This window comes from Fusarium solani, assembly GCF_023522795.1.
Source record: "Fusarium solani strain SB1 chromosome Unknown bctg00000010, whole genome shotgun sequence".
NCBI classification, from domain to species: domain Eukaryota; kingdom Fungi; phylum Ascomycota; class Sordariomycetes; order Hypocreales; family Nectriaceae; genus Fusarium; species Fusarium solani.
In genome coordinates, this window is record NW_027072147.1 from 804,547 (window position 1) to 827,474 (window position 22,928).

General features: G+C 51.2%; 7 protein-coding genes across 7 annotated transcripts; 5 read left to right on the forward strand and 2 right to left on the reverse strand.

Moving 5' to 3' along the window:
- Positions 1-426: 426 nt before the first annotated feature.
- On the forward strand, positions 427-1,729 carry MRS44_014310 (uncharacterized protein; the record flags this gene model as incomplete). The annotated part of the gene is made up of 4 exons (XM_065618358.1): positions 427-941; positions 995-1,324; positions 1,382-1,664; positions 1,718-1,729. 4 exons carry the CDS (start codon positions 427-429, stop codon positions 1,727-1,729), a joined length of 1,140 nt encoding a protein of 379 aa, XP_065474430.1.
- Positions 1,730-2,164: 435 nt separating this feature from the next.
- Positions 2,165-2,985, reverse strand: MRS44_014311 (uncharacterized protein; the record flags this gene model as incomplete). Its single annotated transcript, XM_065618359.1, has 2 exons — positions 2,165-2,889; positions 2,943-2,985. The coding sequence occupies 2 exons, from the start codon at positions 2,983-2,985 to the stop codon at positions 2,165-2,167; spliced, it is 768 nt and encodes a 255-aa protein (XP_065474431.1).
- A 1,437-nt stretch (positions 2,986-4,422) lies between these two features.
- Positions 4,423-6,979, forward strand: MRS44_014312 (uncharacterized protein; the record flags this gene model as incomplete). Its single annotated transcript, XM_065618360.1, has 4 exons — positions 4,423-4,489; positions 4,539-4,696; positions 4,739-6,163; positions 6,209-6,979. The coding sequence occupies 4 exons, from the start codon at positions 4,423-4,425 to the stop codon at positions 6,977-6,979; spliced, it is 2,421 nt and encodes an 806-aa protein (XP_065474432.1).
- Positions 6,980-7,488: 509 nt separating this feature from the next.
- Positions 7,489-8,886, forward strand: MRS44_014313 (uncharacterized protein; the record flags this gene model as incomplete). Its single annotated transcript, XM_046277354.2, has 1 exon — positions 7,489-8,886. One exon carries the CDS (start codon positions 7,489-7,491, stop codon positions 8,884-8,886), a length of 1,398 nt encoding a protein of 465 aa, XP_046127560.2.
- A 381-nt stretch (positions 8,887-9,267) lies between these two features.
- MRS44_014314 (uncharacterized protein) lies at positions 9,268-10,840 on the reverse strand (the record flags this gene model as incomplete). The annotated part of the gene is made up of 5 exons (XM_065618361.1): positions 9,268-9,657; positions 9,768-9,794; positions 9,860-10,042; positions 10,095-10,592; positions 10,814-10,840. 5 exons carry the CDS (start codon positions 10,838-10,840, stop codon positions 9,268-9,270), a joined length of 1,125 nt encoding a protein of 374 aa, XP_065474433.1.
- A 1,515-nt stretch (positions 10,841-12,355) lies between these two features.
- Positions 12,356-17,210, forward strand: MRS44_014315 (uncharacterized protein; the record flags this gene model as incomplete). The annotated part of the gene is made up of 8 exons (XM_065618362.1): positions 12,356-12,531; positions 12,638-13,333; positions 13,406-13,672; positions 13,723-13,895; positions 13,947-14,396; positions 14,447-14,789; positions 14,845-15,136; positions 15,231-17,210. The coding sequence occupies 8 exons, from the start codon at positions 12,356-12,358 to the stop codon at positions 17,208-17,210; spliced, it is 4,377 nt and encodes a 1,458-aa protein (XP_065474434.1).
- A 671-nt stretch (positions 17,211-17,881) lies between these two features.
- MRS44_014316 (uncharacterized protein) lies at positions 17,882-22,622 on the forward strand (the record flags this gene model as incomplete). The annotated part of the gene is made up of 7 exons (XM_046279665.2): positions 17,882-18,015; positions 18,065-18,869; positions 18,931-20,504; positions 20,562-21,200; positions 21,250-22,048; positions 22,103-22,384; positions 22,440-22,622. 7 exons carry the CDS (start codon positions 17,882-17,884, stop codon positions 22,620-22,622), a joined length of 4,416 nt encoding a protein of 1,471 aa, XP_046127557.1.
- Between the last annotated feature and the right edge of the window lie 306 nt (positions 22,623-22,928).

Below are 22,928 nucleotides of genomic sequence, written 5' to 3' on the forward strand. Positions count from 1 at the left end.
ATTGGCTACAGGATGAACTCAGGCGCCACGAGTTTGTCAGCATCAACGCCATGCACCATCTCTCATCAGCGTATGCTCCCATCTGCATCGGCCGATGCATGAAACATCCTCTTTCAATATTCGAAATTCTGCAATGATAGCCTCTGTTCAACTCGTCGAGAAAGCATCTCGCACTTGCACCCGATGTCGCGTCCGCAAACAGCGGTGCGACCGGTTGTTACCAGGATGCTCTCGATGCACCCTGTAAGCCCCGCCATCCCCATGTACTCCGCTTATTGACAAAAAGATAGGAAGCTGGTACGATGTGACTACTCCGCGACTCCAAACGGTCATTCCTGTACGGAGTTAGCCGGATCCCTTATTGAGTTTGGGGCTTGTGGCTGGGACCTGTCGCTTTTGGGGCAGAGCGAACTCATGAAGCTCGCCATGAACGATCCTGTTGATCGACACTGGAGCATTGGAAATAAGCCTCTTGAAAAGTTGAGCAATATCCTCTCTGAAGTCAATCTCACGCTTCCTAGTCTTGTCGAAGACTACACACGTTCAATTCATAACTGGTTCCCTATCGTCAACCTTGATCACTTTCGACCCCATATCAACAACCCATCAACGCCTGGCACAGAGACATCAACAACCTTGCTATGTCTAGCTATGCTACTCGTCATCACTCCGCAGTATGGCCATATCGAGCACTTGAGTCAGAAAAGATTGTACATGACCCTTCAGTGCCTTTGCGCGGCCTTGCAATCCCGAAACGACATCGGAGTTCCTCTCGTTGAAGCAAAATCTCTCATGACACTGTACGAGTGCGGTCATGGGATGACAAGCCAAGCATATTTGACTCTGAGCTCGACAGTGGCCATGATAAGTCTACTTGGTGCTGATGCGGAGGGCTCGGAGGGACATATACACTTGGAGGTGTGTTTGATGATACTTGATCGGTAGGCGAATTGCACCCTTGAATATGATTCACGTACTTTGGTTAACCGAGTAGATTAATCGTGCTTTCAACTATCCACGACACCTTGCCCCCGCTTTGCCCGGCATCCAGCACCTTGAGTACTCGAGCCCGTGCGTATCTCAACTCTCCCATCATGGAGTCTTTGCCACTTGACCCAATCTCCCAGAGAGTCCGCTCAATGGGCCAGGTGGTGTTGCTCGCTGGACGAGCCCTAGAGTATTTGCAAGGCTCTAAGTTGGCAATCGGGACCAAAGACGACTATGATTCAATTGACAGTGACCTTGAAAGTATGCTGGATCACCTGCTCTCCCATAACGACAGTTATTCCGGATCATACTGCGACCCTACAACCATGGCACTCTGGTAAGATGCACTGATCTCAATTTAGACATGAGCCTATTAACACTGATCCTTATCTAGCTGCCTTTTCATCATCCGCCAAGAGCGCGTGAGAAAACGAAAGACTCAACCGGGTTCCAAAGCGGACCTAGCTCTGCAAGCCTGCCGTCGCATGGCCTGGGACACATGCAGAGAATCCCTCGAAAGCAACAAGGGCGCTGATGTAAATCAGCTGTCCTTGATTAGTATTTCTTGCGTGTTTCATTGTGTATCCGCACTGGTAAACGATACTGGAAGCGCCCCTGCCTCCGACGAGATTGCTCAACTTGCCCCAACACTACGCATGTTTGCTCAGAGATGGACGGTAGGATGTATATCAGCCCATCAAGATGAGGGAAAGCAAGCTAAATGTAGCAGATACGTGCTTGAGGAAGTTTGCCGTTGAGATCTAGTTCCAGAATGCGCAGGCTCGCGCTGAACTCAGGCTGCGTACGTCAAGGAAAGACGAGAGATCACTTGTGATGCTACTGCGTTGCAAGAATAGGAGATATCTGCATCTAACTTCCTGGCTGTGTTTTAAGCATAGTAAGGAATTCATCAGTTGGAGAATGACAGTAAATGTCCACCAAATTCGTGTAACTGCTGAGTCCTGGCACCATACTAAAGAACAAGGCGCATTTTCAGCTTATCGCCCCCTACAATGTCGTCTTTCCTCTAGTAGCTCTGGAAGATCCCAAGCCACGTTGATATATCGCCCATTGAGCCAGGGACGTCCCTCAGATGTCAGAAAGACAACCGAGTCAGCACTCAGTTGAGGGGTCTCGACGAAAACTAAGACAACGTTCTCCGCGTCAACGCGCATGTCTAGACAGAACCGGAATGCATACTTAACTCACCATGTTTTATTTCGGGATCAACTCCTCCTGGTCCTCCAACCATGTCGGTCGGGACGTTGCCGGGGTGGATCGAGTAGGCTACGAGTCCGTCATCGCCATGCTCGGCAGCGAGGAACTCTGTGAGGCGGAGGACGCCCAACTTGGACATCTCGTACCCGCTAAAGCCGGGTAGCACTATGTGGGCTTCAACGCTGCTGACAGTTACAATAATCTTCTCACCTCCCGCGAGCATCAGTGGCAAGAAGGCCTTCGCTAGCAGGTAGGGCCCCATGACACTGACGGTCCAGTTCCTCGCCCAATCTTCAGGGCTACTGTCAATTATCCTACCCTTGGTCAACACACCAGCGTTGATGATTATGATATCCAGATGGCCAAACTCAGCCCGCACCACATCGACGGCGCTGGCGATGCTCGCTTGGTCAGTCACCTCCATCTGAATAGGCAGGATGGAGGGGTTAGGAATGGGAAGATCAGAAGTGGCAGCCAACATCTCTAGACATGTTTCGGAGGGCATCGACGTTGCTGATATGGCAATCTTGCTTGCATCTGACTTGGCAAAGGACACGCTCATGGCCCGTCCTATGCCCCTGGATGCCCCTACAATCAAGACGGCCCTCCCGCCAAGATTAAATTGCACTGGATCGATAGCTCGATAGGTATCGTTATAGACGGTTGGAGTAACGTCATAATCACCTGTCTTTGGATTAGTGGTGCATTCCTGAACTCTGAGAATTTGGTGGGCGCACCTGGTCCCTCGAGAGGATTCCAACTTCCTCGGGGAGGGGGCATATTGGGGTACGTGTCTAAAATGTTCCTATCAGGGATATGTGCAGGGAGGTGCGATTCAGAGTGATAAAGATGACGGAGGCCCTCTTCATCGCAACCGGCCTTCTCAAGGTGCCCGTCGGCCGATACGCAAAGTGTTTTGAGAATGAAGATACGGTGCTCTCCATACCCGAAAACGCTGCCTCCCAGCCGGCCAACTAGCTGAATGTCGCATAGTCTCAGAAGGGGCTAGTCGGCTGGGTCGTGTGTGTATCTCTTTACTTCGGCCGTCAGGCCCACCGGCCATCATCGGCCTGCAAAGCGGCAGCGGCGAGAGGGAAACAGAAATGGATAAAGAGAGTAGATAAGACAAGAACCCAGCCTGGCTCCCCATACTAAGTAGTGGACAAAGCTTCCGAGGACCGCACATCCCACGATACAAACGCAGCAACGATGACGGTTACTCACATCGTATCATTCCAATTCAAACAAGGCATCAAGCCAGACTCGGTCGCTGTATGTTTCATGGATCTCTATGCGTACCTCCTAATCAAATTTTGGCTTATCGTTCATTTCCACAGGAACTCATCTCCAGAATGTTGGCGCTGAAAGAAACGTGCCTCCATACCTCCACGGGGAAGCCATACTTGACAACTTGTGCTGGAGGCCGGGACAATTCGGTCCAGGGACTACAAGTAAGCCAGGCCCCAAAACTATTCACGTGCTGCCAGTAGCCGGTACTGACGGGTTAGAACGGGCTTACCCACGTCTTTGTTGTCACGTTTGACACGGTTGAGGATCGGGACTACTACGCACTGGAGGATCCTGTACACTTGGAATTTGTTAACTGGAGCGACACTGTAGTGCAGCAGGTTCAGGCTGTCGACTTTGTGGATGGAGAGTTTGGTAGCCATGGCATTTAGAAGCAATAAACGATGTGATGCAAAAGCTTCCAGGGTGGTTCGTCCCATTCTTGTTGTTTTTAAAAAGGCTTAAAGCGTGATGGCATATAATAGCCTATGTTCAAGCTGTAAGTGAAGCACCGCGCCGGGCAAGACGACGAGTGCTGGTGGAAAGGGCCGTAAGGGGAAATCCACAGTCAAACCGATCGACGAAAATAAAAGGTAAAAGATGAGAAGTATTAGCGGGACCACCGCCTTGCTACCGAGAGTTGTAAGCAGCCTAAGCCAAAGTCAACCATTACACCCACCCCCTTGGTGGCCGCCAAGTCGGCCAGGATCGGCCATCTGGGGGAGTTGGCCGAAACCGCCGAAAACTCCCCTTAGTATCCATTTTTGCTGGGTGGACAAAGCAATGCCCGATAACCGCCGATCGCTCAGAGGGATTCCAAGCGCATAATTAAACAGGTTCGGGGGCAGTCCAATGGTCATCATGTTCCTCCCTGTCACGAGAGGAGACGAGCCATACACCCTCCGCACTAAAGCAACCAATACCTAGACAATGCCTGAATACAAATCGACGCCGGAACTCTTTGCCAACCTTAAGGACAAGGTGGTTGTGCTTACTGGTATGGCACCCCTGGCACATCCCTGACCTGGGCTAACTATCTTGTGTAGGTGGTGCGCATGGTGTTGGAGAATCAATTGTCAAAACCCTGTACTCGGTCGGAGCCCATGTCGTATTTGGCGACATTGACGAACCGTCCTGCCGTCAGTTGGCAGAGCATCTCGCAAAGGAGAAGCCCACGAGCACAGGATCGCTGCGCTTTAGACGTGTTGACGTGCGAGACTACGGCGATAACCTCGCTCTGTTTTAGGATGCCTTGACCACCCACGGTCGCGTAGATCACGCGCTTTCCATCGCCGGCGTGACTGAGGGCCAGAACTGGTTTGCCCCCGAACTCGACCTAGAGTCCGTCGCCCAGCCCCCGTCCACCGCCGTGGTAGACATCAACTTGCTCGGCGCTCTCTACTTTGCCCGCATCGCCGCCGTGTATCTCCGTCAGGGTCAAGATGGGGGCGATAAGTCGCTGCTGCTGACCGGGTCGCTGGCTGCGTTCAAAGAGCAGGCCGGCCTGTTCGTGTACCAGCCAAGCAAACATGGTGTCATGGGCCTTTTTAGGTCAACACGCAAGAACCTATACTCCCTGCACGGTATCCGTGTCAATATCCTCTGTCCATCCCTTATCAGCACCGGCATGTCCTCGAGGATCCAGCACGTCTGGGAGGGGAAGGGCCTACCGATCAATACAGCCGACGAGGTGAGTGACTATGCCGTCACTCTCACAGCCTCGAGGAGCCAGGCAGACGGGAGCGACCAAACCGGCCTCGCCGTCTACGTTGAGGGTGGTAAGGGGTGGGAGTTTGAGTCTGAGCTTGAGAGGTTGGATAAGCAGTGGCCATCTATTCTGCAGTATCGACCTCTACCACCATTTCCAACTCCTCCTCATCTTTCCAACATTGCCACCATGTCCACCCCTATGTCAATGTCCGTCGAAAGCTCAGAGAAAGCCAAACATCCCGATCAACAAACCATGGACCACAAGTCCGGGGAACAGTACAACGGCGAGCCGCAGACCCCTGAGGCCGACTCGGCCCCCGTTGAAGTCATCAACTACTCGAACACCATGACTCGGGTCCGTCGCTGGATCAAGGCAATTGGCGCCGAGGAGTCTGGCATCGAGCGCATCCCCGAGGGTTCCCGGACAAATCAGAGGCCCTGGACCTTGTTCGTCATCTTCTTCAGCGCAAATTGCACCACGGCGACACTCGCCCTCGGATACTTGGGCCCAGCTGTTTTCAATCTGGGCTGGTGGGACTCGTTCCTCTGTATCCTCTTTTTGAACCTCCTGGGCGCCGTGCCGCCGGCTCTATTGGTGCAATTCGGTCACAGGATGGGGCTTCGGACTATGACGGTCCCTCGATACTCTTTCGGCTGGTGGCCTGCCAAAGCCATTGGCATCATCAATGTCATCACGCAAATTGGATGGACCATCGTCAATGACCTCTCCGGCGCCGACATTCTCTACGACGTGGGCGGAGGAGACTTGCCCTCTGCTGTGTGCGTCATCCTGATCCGCGTTGTGGCCATAATCATCGCCTTGTTCGGGTACAACTACATCCACGCCTTTGAGCGATACTCGTGGATGGCCGTCGTGGTGTGTCTCACCATCCTCGCCGGGTTCGGGGCGCCGCACTTTGCCAATGTACCCATGGGAAGAGGATCGCTCGAGATTGCCTCGGTTCTCTCATTCGGCACAGTCATCATGGGTTACGAGCTTGCATAGGTCCTCATCGCAGCTGACTACAGTGTCTACATGAAGGAGACGACCAACAACACATCCGTCGTCGGCTGTGCTTATGGCGGCTTCTTCATTAGCCAGTTCCTCATCGAGATTCTCGGTGCAGCCTTTGGCACACTCATCATGAGCAGTGACGAGCGCTTCGGGCGCGCGTACGAGGCAGCTGGCATGGGTGGCTTGATTGGCGAGACCTTTGCTGGTCATGGTGTTGGTGTTCGCGGGCTGGGGAAGTTTGTCGAGGCTGTGCTGGCCTTCTCTACCGCTGCCGTCCTGGTTGTGGGCATGTACTCAATCGGTCTCAGCGCGCAGGTGGTCTCTAAAAAGGCCCTGCTGATTCCCCGTTTCGTCTACACTCTGATCGGCGGTGCCGTCTTTCTGGTGTGTTCTGTTGCTGGCCGAGACCACCTTGAGGCTGTCATGACCAATTTCCTCAATATCTGTGCCTACTACGTTACCCCCTTCACGACAATCGTCCTCGCCGACTGCTACATCTGGAGACGTGGCTTCAAGTATGACCTGGAGGCTTGGAATGATGGGTCCCGGCTCCCCCTCGGCGTCGCCGCCTCGGTGAGCTTTGTTTTAGGCACCTTGGTAGCACTCCTGTGTATGAGCCAGGCATGGTGGGTTGGTCCTATTGCGGCTGCTATTGGGGGGTCCCCAACCGGCACGGACATCAGTTGGATCCTCGCCGCCGTTGTTTCCATTGTGGTTTACGTTCCTGCGAGGCATTTTGAGTTTTACAGATCGGGTCGTTAATTTTCTGGCTTGGCTTGATTGCTTTGCTCTGTTTTGTTATTCTATTACATGGTTTTATCAAGCATCATTCTGTTTTTGCTAGCGGATGAAATAGGGTAATAATTTTGCCTTGCATGAAAGTCAACCGATAAATCACGGCGCCGGTAATAGGCTATGTTCAGATGTTAACCTTGTTGAGAAATTCGATGCGTCCCAAAATTCTCCAACTTGTACTAAGCAGAAATTTAGAACGCTATTCTTTTTCTGTTTTTGCATCCTTAATCATCCTGAGCAAACATGAGCGTTGCTCCTTGCTCTAGGGTATCTGCCAACTGGTTGAAATGTCGGTCTTAGGCCTGTGATTGGCCAATATTGAAGAAGGCTTATGTCATTCACGCATCACGTGGAATCAGCCCAGAGCCAACAGACAGACGACGTCGCATCACATCTTCAACACATGAAATCGCTCAACTCCTCAATTCTCCCATAAACAACGTCTTTAAATCCAGTCGGTCCTATATGTGCACATGATGAGTCAACCAGCCACGCCTGAGGGTCGGCCTGACGAATCGGCGTCAATCGAGCGACTACCACCTGAGCTTCTCCTCCCCATCGTCACCAGTCTACCTGGCCTCGACACACTCTGGAATTTAATGAGGGCATCACCAAACACGTTCCACCTTTTCAACTGCCATGCTATCGCCGTCACTGAAGGAATACTTTCAGGCCCGAATTCTATACTGCCACCAAAAGTCCAAGAACTCGTTCGCGGAGTTATTCTTTCGCGATCCAAAGCCCTTCCTTTCAAGAATCTGTACGACTTTCGAGTCCGCTTCATGTGTGGGCTCTTTGATCTTTTCGTAGCGAGGGATATAGAGCTCATACCTCTCGGACCTGGAACTTTATCAGTCTCAAACCTACCGGTAGCCGTGGTTCGGTCTGTTATCGCGACAGCATACCAAGTCTCTGCTCTCTCGCAAGCATATTTGGCATCATGTTTGGAACGGTCCAGAGCTCTCAGGGTTTTGCATCCTGTCGATCCCAAGATTTGCTACACAGATGATTATGATCGTCCGGACGAGATCATTCGAGCCTTTGATCGTAAATATCCCGGTGCACCCGCCAAGATGGCTGATGCAGGGCAGCCCACCTGGGTGGAAGAGATGCGGGTCGTTCGCGCTATCTGGATCATACAGATTGTGGGCGAAATGCGGCGCCTCTCTGCAAACAAGGCAACTATGATCGACTGGCCAGATGAAGATATCGACAGCTTAAACAAAATGGATCTGATAGATCTCTTTCGTGCTTACCGCGCAAACTATCAAGGAGAAGAGATCAGGTCAGCCATGGAATATCTGACGACACTTGAGGAGGTGACAAACGATGTATACTACCGTTTGCCCCGGCCGCCTCCAGCCTCGCCTGTTACGAGATGGGCAACGGCCTTGCCAATTCCAGAGGACACTACCTGGGTTGTGAGTGGCTATGTTAAGGACAGAGAGTTCCATCGTTTGCGCCCGGGCTCTCCTGTGCCAGCGGGTGCCAGACCAATGAAAGCTCCAATGTACAGCGAAGATCATAGTTGGGGCAAGACGGAAACCGCTCTGAAGTACGACACCTTTGGCGTCGACTTTTTCAGAGACCTTACAAGTAACGGAGCCGGTCCTAGAGAGTCACCGATTACTGGTGTCAAGTTTGACTCTTTTCGTCCGCTTGGCTTTGCCTTTTGGGATCGGTGGAGGATGCACCTCTTGGGTCTGGCACCTCCTATTCACATCCGCAACGACGACTTTTACTATTTTGCGTGGGAAAGTGTCTTGCCGCCAGAAGAAGTTAGGAGTATCAAGAATTCCCTTCGAGAGAAGTGGTGGAAATTAATGGCTAGCTATAACGCTAGGCTTGCCGCGTCGCGTGCCCGGGAGAGGTAGACCTGTTATACTGGCGCCAGTCACGGTTGGATCTGCGTTTACAAAGCAAATTCCTCAATATTTTGACGCTTTGTTTGAATTTCAAGTTGCACGTTAATTTACAGTGTCTTCTGGCGTTGGGTCTTGGTTTCGGTGGAGTTTTCGCTACCTGCACGAGAAGAAAGATCTGATCGTCCGTCGATAGTGCTTTTGCTTAGGGTGTAACGTACGGATATGTTAAAACGTACTCGAGCTCTTGGAACCACGTGTATTGTTTTATCTGGATGATTACTTGCATACAGAACGGTTTGTCACTATCTACACAATCTCAGACCTATACTCATCCCCCCAAACCGTTGTTTCATGACAACTGACACTGAATGTTGCCACTAGCCAGCCAATTCAACCCACAGAAGAAACGGTAAACAACAACATAATCTTGGCATTCTTGGCAATGTCGTCAACGTTGGTCCCAACGACTGGGTAGCCAATGTTGGGGACGAATATATCAACCTTGTTGATGGTCTTGATCCCTAGGGCCTCCTTGTGAGTTAGCAGGAGAAACGCCGCTCCTGCTCCGTTGGGGCTGCCGAGAACAGCATGAAACTCATCTCGGCTCTCTTCCACATCAAGAGTAAGGCGCTGGCCCCATCTGCCGATTGTCGGGAATCCACCAAATTTGCTGATCAGGGCCTCAAAGATGAGGGATAGAGTCCTCTCGTTCGTAATACGAGAGCGAACAATGTACTTGACATTCTTTGATTCGCCGCCGTTTTGCCTGCAAGCTTTGTACTATGAGTTTGTGAATAGGGAGGTTAGCGGGTTGATAAGAAGGAACGTTGGGGGTGATGCCCGAAGACGGATTTCATCAATGAGCAAAGAGCAGAAAACCATCAACTCACCCATTGAATCCATGCCGCGTCACTCCACTAAGACCAAGAGTTAGCTGTTGAAGGAAATGGAATAACCGGAAGGGACTGGGGGCACGACTTACACGGCGAAGGTGGGTGACTGTAATCATGCTATTTGTCTCCCAACCCGGCACGGACTTGTCCATAGCCGGTTTGACTGCAAAGTTGTTGTCCGCAATGATGACGCCCGACTTCAAAAGGTACGAGTTGGTGAAGTATGCTTGGGAGGGCTGGGGGCGGCGTCGCCGAAAGTCAGTAGTGCTCATCTGTGTTGCCGTGGCTGGCCCATCAATCAGTCGGAACGCTTCAGCAACTTACAAAGCCTGGCTTTGATGGCCCGTCCCAGTCCAAAGGATCGTCAAATATTTCAACTCCCTTATCGTTCACCCAATGGAAATGATGGGTATTATCCGTGGAGATGTCAAGACTGTTAAACATTGCGTCCAAGTAGTTTCGATAGTATGGAGCATCTGAGTCTGTTCCCTCCGTCCAGCCCTCATTCTCTTGCACCCCGTCGAATTCCAAGTATTCTTCAGCCTGTGCGCCATCGGGGACTTGCACAGCGTCTTCTAAAGACATGGCCATCAGACAATGCAGTCTGGCTCCCTTTTCACGAGCCTTCTCATAGTTATCGCTTGCCCGCTTGGTGAGATTTGTGACTGCATCGTCATGGACGTCTCTCTCTGTGAATGGGACGGAAAGGTCCTGACCAAAGTTTCGAGACGGGCCAACATAGAGAAGTAGAAGAAGGGAAAAGAGGGCAACGGAAAGAAGGAGAGGAGTGGCCTCCACGAGGACTGAGGTCCTGTACCCATCCTGTCTTAAGATAGTTATCCAAGGTCCTGTTTGTGTAGGATGGAGAGGAAAGGTAGCAGAGCAGCTGGTATACCTTTTGACGTGGGCAAAACCCCCAAGTTGTCCGATATTAATGGGTGAACCATGTGGGCGGACGAGTTGCAATGCTGTTTCTCACCCATTGCCAGGGTTGCGTCCCCCAGTGGGAAAAAAGAGGGCCTAGACAGCCATGATGTGATGACCAGGGGCCTTGACCACGCGCCATGCATGTTGCCCCGATTGGCCATGGTCTAGGCTAGAGAAAAAGTCCCCTGAAAAGGCCGCTTTGTGGGATCACAAGAGACGGATGTAGCCGGCCGTTGGGAATCATCTGAGCGCATGCTACTACGTAGTATGCTTAATGGATGGAACCAGTGGGGCGGTATCATCCTTCAAAATGCTAGAACCAACAACAGTTGAAAGAACCAACCAATGCCAAGCTCAGTGCATATGAGACTGGGGATCCGAGTCCGGACGGGCCGAGTGATCCTATCGCATGATCTGTTGTCGAGGCTGATTTAGCCCATTGGATCCTTTCGGGGCCGAAAGTTCATCGGGCATCATGCTGGGGGTAAGATATGGAGTTTCGGCAGTTTTCGAATTCCGCTCTTTTCTCACAATTCCGATCTGCAGTGCGGCATTTTCCCCGCCCTTGCCTAAGCGCGTGCGGCTATGAAAGAAACATCTGACACTGATGCCGCGGCTATGAACACTTATTTCTTACGTCTTGGGAATGTCTACTTTTATGGAACCACTGATCTCGACAGCCGGTGTTTTGGCAAACTTGGCTATACAAAACCATCATAACTATCTACTTCATACGTGACTCTCAGACAGGGAAATATGTTAGGATGAATGGTCCCGGATCAACCGGAGTTCTCCGTCTGGAATGTCCTGAATGCAACCCTGTCGCCCCCAATTGCTATCTGTCAAGGGTATCGGGGATAGACCTTTAGTGTATCAGGACTGGAGGGCTAGACTATTTCAAGCATTTTGCCGCGGTTATTATCAACGCTGCAAAGTACTTTCACCTGCCAGGCGCTTCTCCGGTTACGGAATACTAACCTGGCCTGACAAAGGTGCAAGTACTGGCGATCGTGGGTTGGCCGCAAGGGCAGTGCAGAAGTCTTGATTGGACAAAGTAGGCAACATATTCCCTTATTCCTACCTAGCGTTGGTCGCTCAAATGTTAGTAAACGCAGACTCATCCAACCCTTAAACCTTCTTAGTCCCATCACCTCGCAGGGGAGCATTTTCGCACAGGTATCCTCTTTCAGCTGCCGCCGAACCCCCCTGTTAGCTTCAATCACACACTGAAGACAGCAGGGGAAAAGACAGCGGGAATGGCCCCCGAAGGTCATCGGACCGGTGCTAATCGGCGTTTAGACAAACTGGAACTAGCGACCTGCCAGCACAGCCGAGCTAATATGCACATGTCGGTTGATTTAGACGCCCGAGAAGCTGCAGCCGCCCCCTGCCGCTCTAGACGCGGCTTTCCTTTCCGCTCTAACATTGGATTAGGTTTGGTGCGAGATAATGCTGTCAATGCCAAGAGTCCATGATCCCACGCTGGCCGGGCCGTGAGGGCGGGACCCTGGTGGGTATGTCACTCGTGTTCCTGGAGCTTTGTGGCAGGGGTTGGTAAGAAGGATATCTTCTCATGGCATCCGGTTCTGTACTGTGGCGTAAGAAATTGACCTGGCTTCCAAGACAAAGTCAGATTGCACAGAGTACAGACAGTCAACATGGTGCCGAGTGCGCTGACCACCCGATGGTGGGATGTCTGGAACACTTTGACGGCAATTATACTTGTGTCTAGTTTTTGGGTACCGGTTGCAAATGCTGCTACCCGAACGACGAATTTGAAGCCTCGGGCTCCTATTGCTGATGGCATTGATCTGAGAGTTCTTCCCATAGGAGAGTATGTCTTGCCTTTTATCCGCTACCTATGCAGCGGGTGTTACACTTACACCTTACCTTCTCATATACCCTTTGGAACTTTTGAATGTGTTTCTGACGTCTTTCAGTTCCATCACTTGGGGTGCTCAGAGTTCAGACGAAAATGGCTATCGCAAGAAGCTCTTTGACAAGCTCGCTGCACGAGGCAACAATGTTGACTTTGTCGGCGGCATGAGCACGGGCACAATGGCCGACAAGAACCACGAAGGTCATCGAGGTTATGTGATCGATGAGATCCGTCAAGTCAGTGGTGTCGGCATTCACGCGGGCGCCAACATCGTTCTGCTCCATGCCGGAACCAACGACATGAAGAACGACATCAATCCCGCCGGTGCACCGGAACGTCTCAAGAAGCTGATTGATGAGATTTACGAGTTTTCTCCTGATGCTGTCATTCTCTTGTGTAACCTCATCCCGGCAGGCCCTGATAGGTACCCTGCCACAGTCCCACGCATTAACGAGTTCAACGAAGCCATCCCCGTCATAGCAACCGAGTACATCACTATCCGCAAAAAGAAGATGCTCGTGGTTGGAATGAACCATGGGATTACTCTCAACGACTTGGCTGATAGTCTTCATCCCAACGATGTTGGCTACGGGAAAATGGCTGACCTGTTCTATTCCGCCATTGAGTCCGTGGATGAGCGAGGTTGGATCTCCCCGCCGGGCAAGAAGACACCAGTTCCGGATTCTACCAGTCCTGAGAACTGCAAGTCGACGCCGTCTTGGTACAACGTTGGTATGATCGCAACTGGCGCAAAAGTGTATGTTGCCCTATGACCCCCAGTACAATACTTATCCACGATGAAAAGAAGGATGCCAACTTACTCTCTTAGGGCTGATTCTGACGGTCCTTTCGTGCCCGCTTGGAACAAGCGAGGTGTCGTTGCTGAGGGCAATTGCCCTCGCGCTCGACTTCACTTCATGGACCTCGACGGCGATGGTCTGAAGGATTACGCCTGCGTTGATCCCAAGACAGGAGCGGTCAAGGTGAACATCAACATTCCTGACGCGGACGGGAAAACTTCTGGAAACTGGAAGGTACCCAGGACTGTGGTTAACCCAACCGAGCCCCGAGATGGATGGGGTGTCATGTTTGCCGAGTGAGTAAATCTCTTTTCTATCTTGCCTTGCTCTTGACTAACCTGCCTAGTCTCAATGGCGACGGCCGAGACGACTACATCTGGGTTGATCCTGACACGGGGGATGTTCACGGCTGGATCAACCGCCTTGAGAAGGATGGCGTATGGCAGTGGCAGAGTCTTGGTCGTATTGCCGGGGGTGTTGGCGCAACCAATGAGACACTTCAGATGGTTGACATTGATGGTAAGCAGCCTATTGCTTTCACAAAATGAAATGGTGCTAATGGTGCTATAGGTGATGGAAGAGATGACTTTCTTATCGTTAGCAAAAAGACCGGAGAAGTGACGGCCTGGCTAAACACTGGCGGCGAGGCCATGCCTGACTACCACAAGATCGGCATCATTGCCACCGGAGCCTCTCAGTCAGACGGAGACACCGTCATCCTAGGAGACTTGACAGGTGAAGGCAGAGCTGACTACATGATGGTTGGAGTTGGCGGTAAAGTCAACGGCCTCATCAACCGAAGACAAGAAACGAGCATGGTGCCCCGGTGGTCGCAGATGTTCAATGTTGCTGCGGGACCGGATGGTGCAAAGTCAAACCAAGTTCGTTTGGTTGACATGACGGGTGACGGCAAGGTTGATTACCTGCTTGTCGATGAGAAGACCGGCGAAGTCACGCTGTGGGAGAACCTTGGAACTGGTGGAAAGTGGCAGCCAGGCGATGGCGTGTTTCTCTGCGATTGTAAGTGGCCCTGATCTCCTCTCAAAGCCCATGCTAACTCTGAGCGCTAGTGGACGGTGATGGTACCAGCGACTACTTCTGGATTGACCACACGGGCAAGGGCTATGGGTACCTCAACGTAGGAAAAGGCGAGAACAAGTGGAACGACCTCGGCATGATCGCCAAAGGAGATCATCCCAGAGAGCAGATGCACATGGCAGTTCTAACTACAAGTGGTCGCGCCGACTACGTCGTTGTCGACCCAGAGATCGGAAGATCCGATTGGTTTGAGAACCTTGGGCCTGACGGAGGTTGGGGTTGGAAGGCTCGTGGCGAGTTTGCTGCGGGACCTAAGAACACTGTTGAGACCAAGTTCGGGTTCAACTTTAAGGCGAAGAACGTTCGTTTTGCAGAGTAAGTCTTGACACCTCCCTTTTCATATCAGATCGACTGACAGAAGTGAAAAAAGCCTGGATGGTGATGGTCTTGATGATTACCTCTACATCAGTGACACAGGAGCTGTCATTATGTGGCGGCATCTGGGCACTAATCCTCCATCATGGGGCATCCCGCACTTGGTAGCCGATGGACCAGTTGGCGTCAGCGCACAAAATGTTCAGTTTGCCGACACCAATGGCGACGGCAAACTTGACTATGTCGTTGTTGGCACTACGACAGGCATGACAAGAACGTGGCATCACCTTGGATTCCGAGACGATGGGTCTATCCGATGGAACACACCTCTCAGTTTCGCTGACGGTGTTGGGTCTATTGGATCCGCTATCAGAATCACAGAGGCAAGTCACTCTTCCCGGATTAATAACCTTCCCTCTAAGCTAACTGAACGTTACTCAGATGACTGGTGACAAACGTGCGGATTATGTCTCCATCAACCCTGACAACGGTAGACTCAATCTCTGGCACAACCGCTGCTGGCCCAACGGCTCAGGCGGTGGCGGAGACGACGGTGGTTCTGGAGGTGGCGATGACGGCAGTGGAGGCGGCAGCGGGGATGGTGACGGCATCGTCTACATTGATCCAACTATCTGGAAGTCCAGCGAGCCCACCGCAAGTTGCCGTCCTCCTTGCACACTTGTTCTTCCACCTTGGCCGCTCTCTTCCAAAACTACCATCAGCTTCCCGGTAATTACCGAAACTATCAAGGAAACCTGGCCTGAGACCACCGACGGTGTCACTACATATCGCACAACCACGATCACGGTCCGGATCACACTGCCACCAATCACCACTACTCAAATCGAGGTGTCCAACATCATTGTGAGCAAATCTACCACAACAATTGTGCCCGTACGGACCAGCATCATTCCGCCTCCAGTCACTCTAACAGAGCCCACCCACGGCATCACTTACACATACAGTCCGGGGCCTTATCCAACTACCACCGAAGTTGGACCTCCGCCTGGTGACAACCCAGGTGACATTCATGTCATTGGTGGTGGTAGTGGCCCTGGACCTGTCTGCAAGTCTGGTTGTGGTCATATTTGCCTCATTGGCTGTGGCTCAAGTGGAGGCGGAGGTGGAGGCGGTGGTGGTGGATGTATCGGCTTGGGATGTCCTCCTGGGTCCAAGAACTGCGTCGGTGTTGGATGCGGCGGAGGAGGTGGTGGTGACGATGGCAACGATGACGATGACGATGATGATGATGATGATGACTGTGCCACCGAGACGAACACTGAGTGTCATCAGGTTTGCACGACAAGTCCCTGCAAGACCGTTTGCAACACCTTTATCGGATGTGACTGCACAACGTCCAAAGTCACAGACTATTGGGTGTCTTGCAAGTCCCAATCATGCACTACTACCTCCACCGAGGTCATCACTGGCTGCTTCCTTACTGCAACTGCCACAACCACCGGCTCATACTGCCCCTTGGCCGCCGTCGATGCAGAGAGGGATGAGAATGGCGATGATAACGGCAGCAGGATAGGGACAGCCTACAAGACCACTTTCTCTCCTACTGCCATTATCAAGTCAACTCAGTACCGTGTCAAGAGTGGATACGTGACGGTTGACAAGACCGCCTATCCGGTTCCATCTGCCACGTCAGTTATCAAGACCAAGATTGATGGGACCTCGGCTACCATTATCCCTTCCTTTGTTGGAACCACTATCTCGATCACAGTTTCAAACATCAAGCTTTCCACCTCGGATGAGCCCAAGGCCACAACAACGATAGAACCTTCCAAGACATCAACTGATACAGCATACCCGACACACACGACCTTTACAGGCGATGGGTACTGCTACTCGGGGAAGTCTGGCTTCCTCAAGTTCACCCAGAGTCAAGCCCAGCAAGTGATTGGATCTTTCTGCTCTTCCAGCTACGTCCTTGAACCAGGAAACACCGTCGGTCAAGCCGATGCCCTTGAAGCGGACGGCTACAACGTCGTGGTCTCGGCCAAGTGGGCAACTGACCAGACCGGATGCGGAACGAAGGAGGCTTTCCACTTTGCCGATGACGAATCAAATTTTAAGTCCTGTCTCAGAGCCTGGAATATTCCCTTCTTTTGCACTGATCCAGATGCGACATCCAGTTTCGGTGGAGCATACGTCTTTGATCCTCCAATAACCGGAGGCTGTCTTCTCTTGCGGTTGTATGCGTACAGCACGTCTTCTCTCAAGGCCAGGGCAGGCCTCGAGGGAGCTTTGGCACCAGCGGTAATGAACATTACGCACATGGGAGATGTGAAACACCGCGTTAACAGGCCGAATGCTCCTCTTGTGTGGCCTTCGTCCAAGAGCGAAGATGGGCCCAGTTTATTCAGTCCAGAGGAGGTCAAGAAACTTGCAAAAGACACGACAAAGGAAACATAATTCAATGGATATAGAGGGCCGAAGATTTAACTACTATTCAATACCTACTTGATGGAGAATGTGGACCACGTGAATTGTAGTGATCGCCTCGATGCTGAGGCTGGTAGCGTAGAAATCTTTTTTCGTTTTCTCCAAGAAAACAAACGAACTACTAGACTTGAACCCTTGTTTTTTTTCTTCTTCTTTTTTTTTTTTTTTTACAGTTTTTCTTCGGCAAGTCCTACGTTGAGGCAGTCATAAGAGGAGAAATCTTGAGATGGAATGATAGGGAGCGATGATCAAGAAAGATGCAAGCGAAAAAAGTGTTGTTGGTTGAACATGTTTCAAGAAGTCTTACTAGGAGGCTTAGCATATAACTAAATTTAACATTTTTCCATTTTATGGTCCAATTAACTCATATAATAGCAGAATGGAGGGTCGCGTAGAGCCAACTCGGCCTGGTTAATGGGCCTGAATCATGCGGCCATACCAAGGCCTACCTACTTCAGAAACATGTTATCGATCTTGGGCCTCTTGAATGGTCTCCCGGAGAATGCCTTGCCAAAAATAGCAGCTTTCTGGTAATTTATTATCTCTGAAGCTCTCAAACAGAGTCGTATCCTGTCTTTCCTCTCTAGACCTTGCATAATAATTTCCCGTATTATCCTTCTCTCTGCGTCACCACATTTCCGATGAGCGACACGGCAACATCCAAAGCATCTGCGGACGCTCAGATTGAACACATCCGGATACAATTACGTGCCGGAAGAGACCGAGATACAGAGCCAGACCGCATAGAACTGGGCTTCATTGCAGCTCTTAACCTGTATGAGATTCTCTTTCAACCCATAACCCAAGAACTAACAACGAATTAGTGTCTCGGATACGCTCTACCAAAACCCTTCACACTTCCTTCTCGAACTCATTCAAAATGCCGACGATACTAGGTTCTTGCCTGGGGTGTTACCTAGCCTTGGCTTGAACTTGTTCTCGGCATCTGGAAACGGATATCTACGAACTGATTGCAACGAAGCTGGCTTCACATTTGCAGACATTAACGCCATCACTCACGTTGGTCAGAGTACCAAGAAGGGCGCCACCAACGGACGGAGGGGTTACATAGGTGAGAAAGGGATTGGGTTCAAATCAGTCTTCAAGGCTGCCGACATTGTCCATATTTCCAGCGGCTACTACGAGTTCAAACTCGACCGGAACCAGCACCTCGGCATGGTTCTTCCCATCCACTCTGCCTTCCCCAGCGGACAACGCCTTCGGGACCATACCCAATTCTTGCTGCAGCTGAGAGATAAGAAGGACTACACCAAGATTGAGAGTGACTTGCGCAATATTGAGCCTCAGCTTCTCATTTTCCTGAAGAACCTCCGAGGGTTAAACGTTCAGATTGGCGACACCAGAAAGTCATATCACATTGAAGGTGATATTTCGGCTGTGCTGGGAGAGATTGCGACTATTCATTCCAGCCACCAAGGCGAAGGTGCATCTGATAAGATGAAGTATGCCATCGCACGATACAGGACCAGCGATATACCCAAGGATGAGCGGAGAGAGGGAATCATGACGTCTGAGATTCTTCTGGCCTTTCCTATTGAAAATTCAAAACCAAAGATTAGTCCGCAAAAAGTGTTTGCTTTTCTGCCGATTGACGACTTCGGCTTCAAGGTTAGTTGCAATAGTCCAGCGAGAAAGGGAGAGCACGGTTCGCTGACATTCTTAATCACAGTTTCTCATCCATGCCGATTTTCTACTCGTCGCTAGTCGTGAAGGTCTCGATTATAGCTGTGAGTGGAACTCATCCCTGGTGCAAGCCATTAAAAATGCCTTCTTAAGGGCTGTGAAACGGTTTGCCGCTGTTCCAGCGAGTCACTCAGAAGGAGGACTACGATACTCGTGGCCCAAGTACATCAAGCACCATCGACACGCACATGACTTCTGGAACACGTTGCACGAGGTTATCTTGACCGATCTCAAAAAAGAAGCGATCCTCGAATCACGGGATCATGCCGCTGGTCCTCGTCGACCCCGAGAGCTCAAGTTCATGCCCCGCAAGTTCAGGTTTCAAGGCGAGGCCCTCTTTGACTGCCCCTCTCTGCGGACCAAGCATCTGTCGTTCAACTACGATGGCGTTTACGATGAGCTAGCCCTTCTTGGAGTCCAGAGAACCGGAACATATGAGCTGTGTGAGGAGTTCTCGATGTGGGTCACAGAGGTCGGCCCTTCTGGGCTTGGCGCCAAACCTGCAGAGTGGCATCAGCACGTTGCCCGTCTATTCTATGGCAAAGAGGAGCTCAAGGAGAAACTGATGGACCTCCCAATCATCCCTCTTCGAGATGGCTCTTGGGTGAGTGCGAGGACAGAACGCCTCTACATGGCCTCCGAGACTGGCGACGAATACGTTCCTAGCGGTATCAGCATATCGATCATCGACCAGACCGCGTGTCAAGACTCGGATAGACGAAACTTCTACCAGTTCCTGGGTATCCTAGCCTACACTCCATTTCAGGTCTGCAGTCTAATCATGGAGCTGCATTCCGGCAATGGTTCTGACCTGTCAGACCGCCAACCGGAAGATCTGATAAGTGATGCCGGCTACTTCTTCAAGCATCGACATCTACGACCGGGGCAAGGGCCTCCCGAGATATACTTCTATGTCAATAAGCCTGATTATTCTACTCGACGCAAGACTCAAGTCTACATTGACGTCCGCACTGCCAAACCCCGTCTCATCAACAAATACAAGGACACACCGAAAAATCCATTCAACATGCTGGATGAAGGATACGTCAAGACCATCTGCGCCGAGGATAGTGCCTTGAAGGACGAATTTTACAACTGGCTCTTGAAGTCTGAGAACATTTCGGCAGTTCCAGTCCTCGTCCGGGACCACATGTTGAGTGCTGAGTGGTTGTTCCTGAGAGACACAAAGGTGACAGATCTATTGCTGGTGATTGAACAACTTTGCAAAAACAACGACGTCAACCCTCGGCTATTGCCTGCCATCCCTGAGCTTCAGGTAGACTGCCGTGATGGTACCCGTCAACTACTTGGCGAGTTGGCCATTCCAACACTAGATCTCGTACGGGCGTGTCCACATCTTGACTTCGCTAACGTCCCAACCCCCGAGAGGTGGGCATTTCTCGATCAGTTCGGGATTCTCACGGCACCCAATACCACTGCCAGGTTAAAGGAGCTTCAGGCACTCGCGAGTATCCCCATCGAGTCGGTTGACAGACACCTCGTTCACGAAACCTACCATGGGCTCTGCCTAAGCCTGGATCGAGAAAGTCCAGAGATCTTGTAAGAATTTCGGCTGTCCACTGTTATTTCTGTATTGAGACTAACACATAACTTCAGGGAGACATTCAACTCCAGGCCTCTAGTATTTATAGCTAGACCTCACCCAGAATGGGTCACGCATGGGTCCTGTGTGTGGAATGCACCTTCAGCCCTCAAGCAGGTTACCAGGCTCTCGAGCCGTTACGGCGACTGTAGGAAGTTATTCTGTAACATTCTTGGTGTTGGCCCCGCCAGCATAGAAACTTTTGCGGATGAGCTGTGCTTATTGCAGGAGGAAACCTCAGACGGCATGGCCGAACGCTGCGAGGAACTGTTGACGATGCTGAGCGAACGTCTGACCGCAGGATCTGAATTGCCAGTGACACATTACTTGCGCATTCTGCATGCCAAAGTCTTTCCCGTTGTGCGAACCCAGCATCCTAATACAGAGTCCGAGATGCTCCTGAGATCCCTACACGATGCGGATTGGTACATCCCTGACAGGTTAACATTGGAGGCAGCCTTCCGAGGCAAGGTCAACATCCTCAACTTTCCCGTCAGAGTGGTAAACCTTCTTGACTCCTTCTTCTCAAGGATGAACTCCCGGAACAAGTACCTTTCGTCTGCCATCGAAGAGACGGTCGAGCCACGAGGAACGCCAATCCACGACATGTCAACCGAACGAGATCTCAAGATCCGAGTGCAATACTTTTCTCTGTGAGCAACTCTGACTTTTAGTCCATGTACACTTTGCTCACATCTACAGTCTCAATCAACCGCCCGATCTTGGTCCGAGACAGGACACCAGGCCCTTGCGAGTATGGTCTATACCATCTATCGTCATCACCAGAAGTCTCGGTTCCATCACAGTCGAAGAGGACAACGAGTTCGTCACGTTTCAGGAAACAACTGATTACACAGAGATCCACTTTCGCGCAGTCACGCCTCGGTCAAAACAGGCCGAGGTCAACTACAAGCTGGCCGAGTTCTTTTCCAAACAGCACAATGTCAACCCTCAAGACATCAACCTCTTCAATCTCCTGTTGACTGCTCCCCTTGATGAGTTGAACACCATCATGGCTAAACACAATCGCTATCCACCAGATGCGGGAACCATCAACAGCCTGAATCTCTCGGCTGGAACAGACTCCGACGCGATGGTTTTAGATGAACCAAATGGACAATTCGTTGCCCTCGGCCAGCCGGCTCGACTTTCCGAACAGAATCTTTCCACGTTTTCGGAACAGATCCAAGCCCAGTACCCCCTACGCGAGTTGATCCCTTCCTTCCAGTCACGGCTTCAGAGCGTGGCTAGAAGTGCAAGAAACTATCGGATATCGAAACGTCCCATAACGCGGGGTTTCATTGAAGCACGGATCCGAAACGAAAGACATCTACACCCCCTTCAACAATCTCATGCTCAAGGAAATATCCCCATAGCAGAAGGCTTCCCAGTCTCCTCAACAGAGGCTGATGAAGATCAGGATCGCGTTCCAGAATTGACATCTACATCAACTGCTCATCAAGTTAGAACGAGGAAGATCGGTTTCCTCGGAGAGGCTTTCGTAAGATACCTTTCGCTTGTTTCTTTGTTCCAACTATGCTCATCTTTGTTGCAGATTTATGCGCTGTTTGAACGCAATGTCAGTGACTGGTCCTTTCAACACTGGACCAGTAGGCTACGAGTCGAGAACGGACATCCGCCTTTCACTGGGCTCGAGAGAGATTTTAGCGACTTTACGTACCTCGACACCCACGGCCACATGAAGGAGTTCCTCTTACGAGCCGGCCTGGATCTAACCCCAGCTTATGCCAGCAACACTACGTATCACCTGGAGGTCAAGACTACCACTGGTGGCGATGGGGAAATATTCTATGTTAGCCAAAATCAAGTCAACATGGTACGGCTTCTAAGAAAAATTCTTTGCTTGGTAATTGAGCTGATGATTTCTACAGATGCAGAGGTTTGACGACGACCCCAACAACGCATATATTGTTCTGCGAGTTTACGACATCGAGGGGGAGAACCCAGATCTCAAGGCTTACCCACGCCCATGGAGCCTTTATCTCAATGGCTTTCTAACGTTTACCTCGCCTCATGGATACCAGGTTTGCGAAGGAGGTGGAGATTCTAGATAAACTTGAGGGGGGGCTACTAGCCAAGCCAGTGCAGTAGTGTAGATATAGGGTATAATTGAATAACTACCCAGGCTAGGTTGACGTATTTTACCTCTGCTAGTGGCTTACTGGTTCAAGATTAACTCTCAGATCGACGCTAATGATGACCGCGGATCTTGAACTCAGTCCCCCACCCCCATCGTATCCTCGACTCTGTTTTCTTGTCAGATCTACTTGGAGGGGCCTTGGACTAAAAGCCTCTGATGATGAGCGGGAAGCTCTAATGCAGGGTGACCATTTGGGCGGATGTTCCCATATCGCAATTGG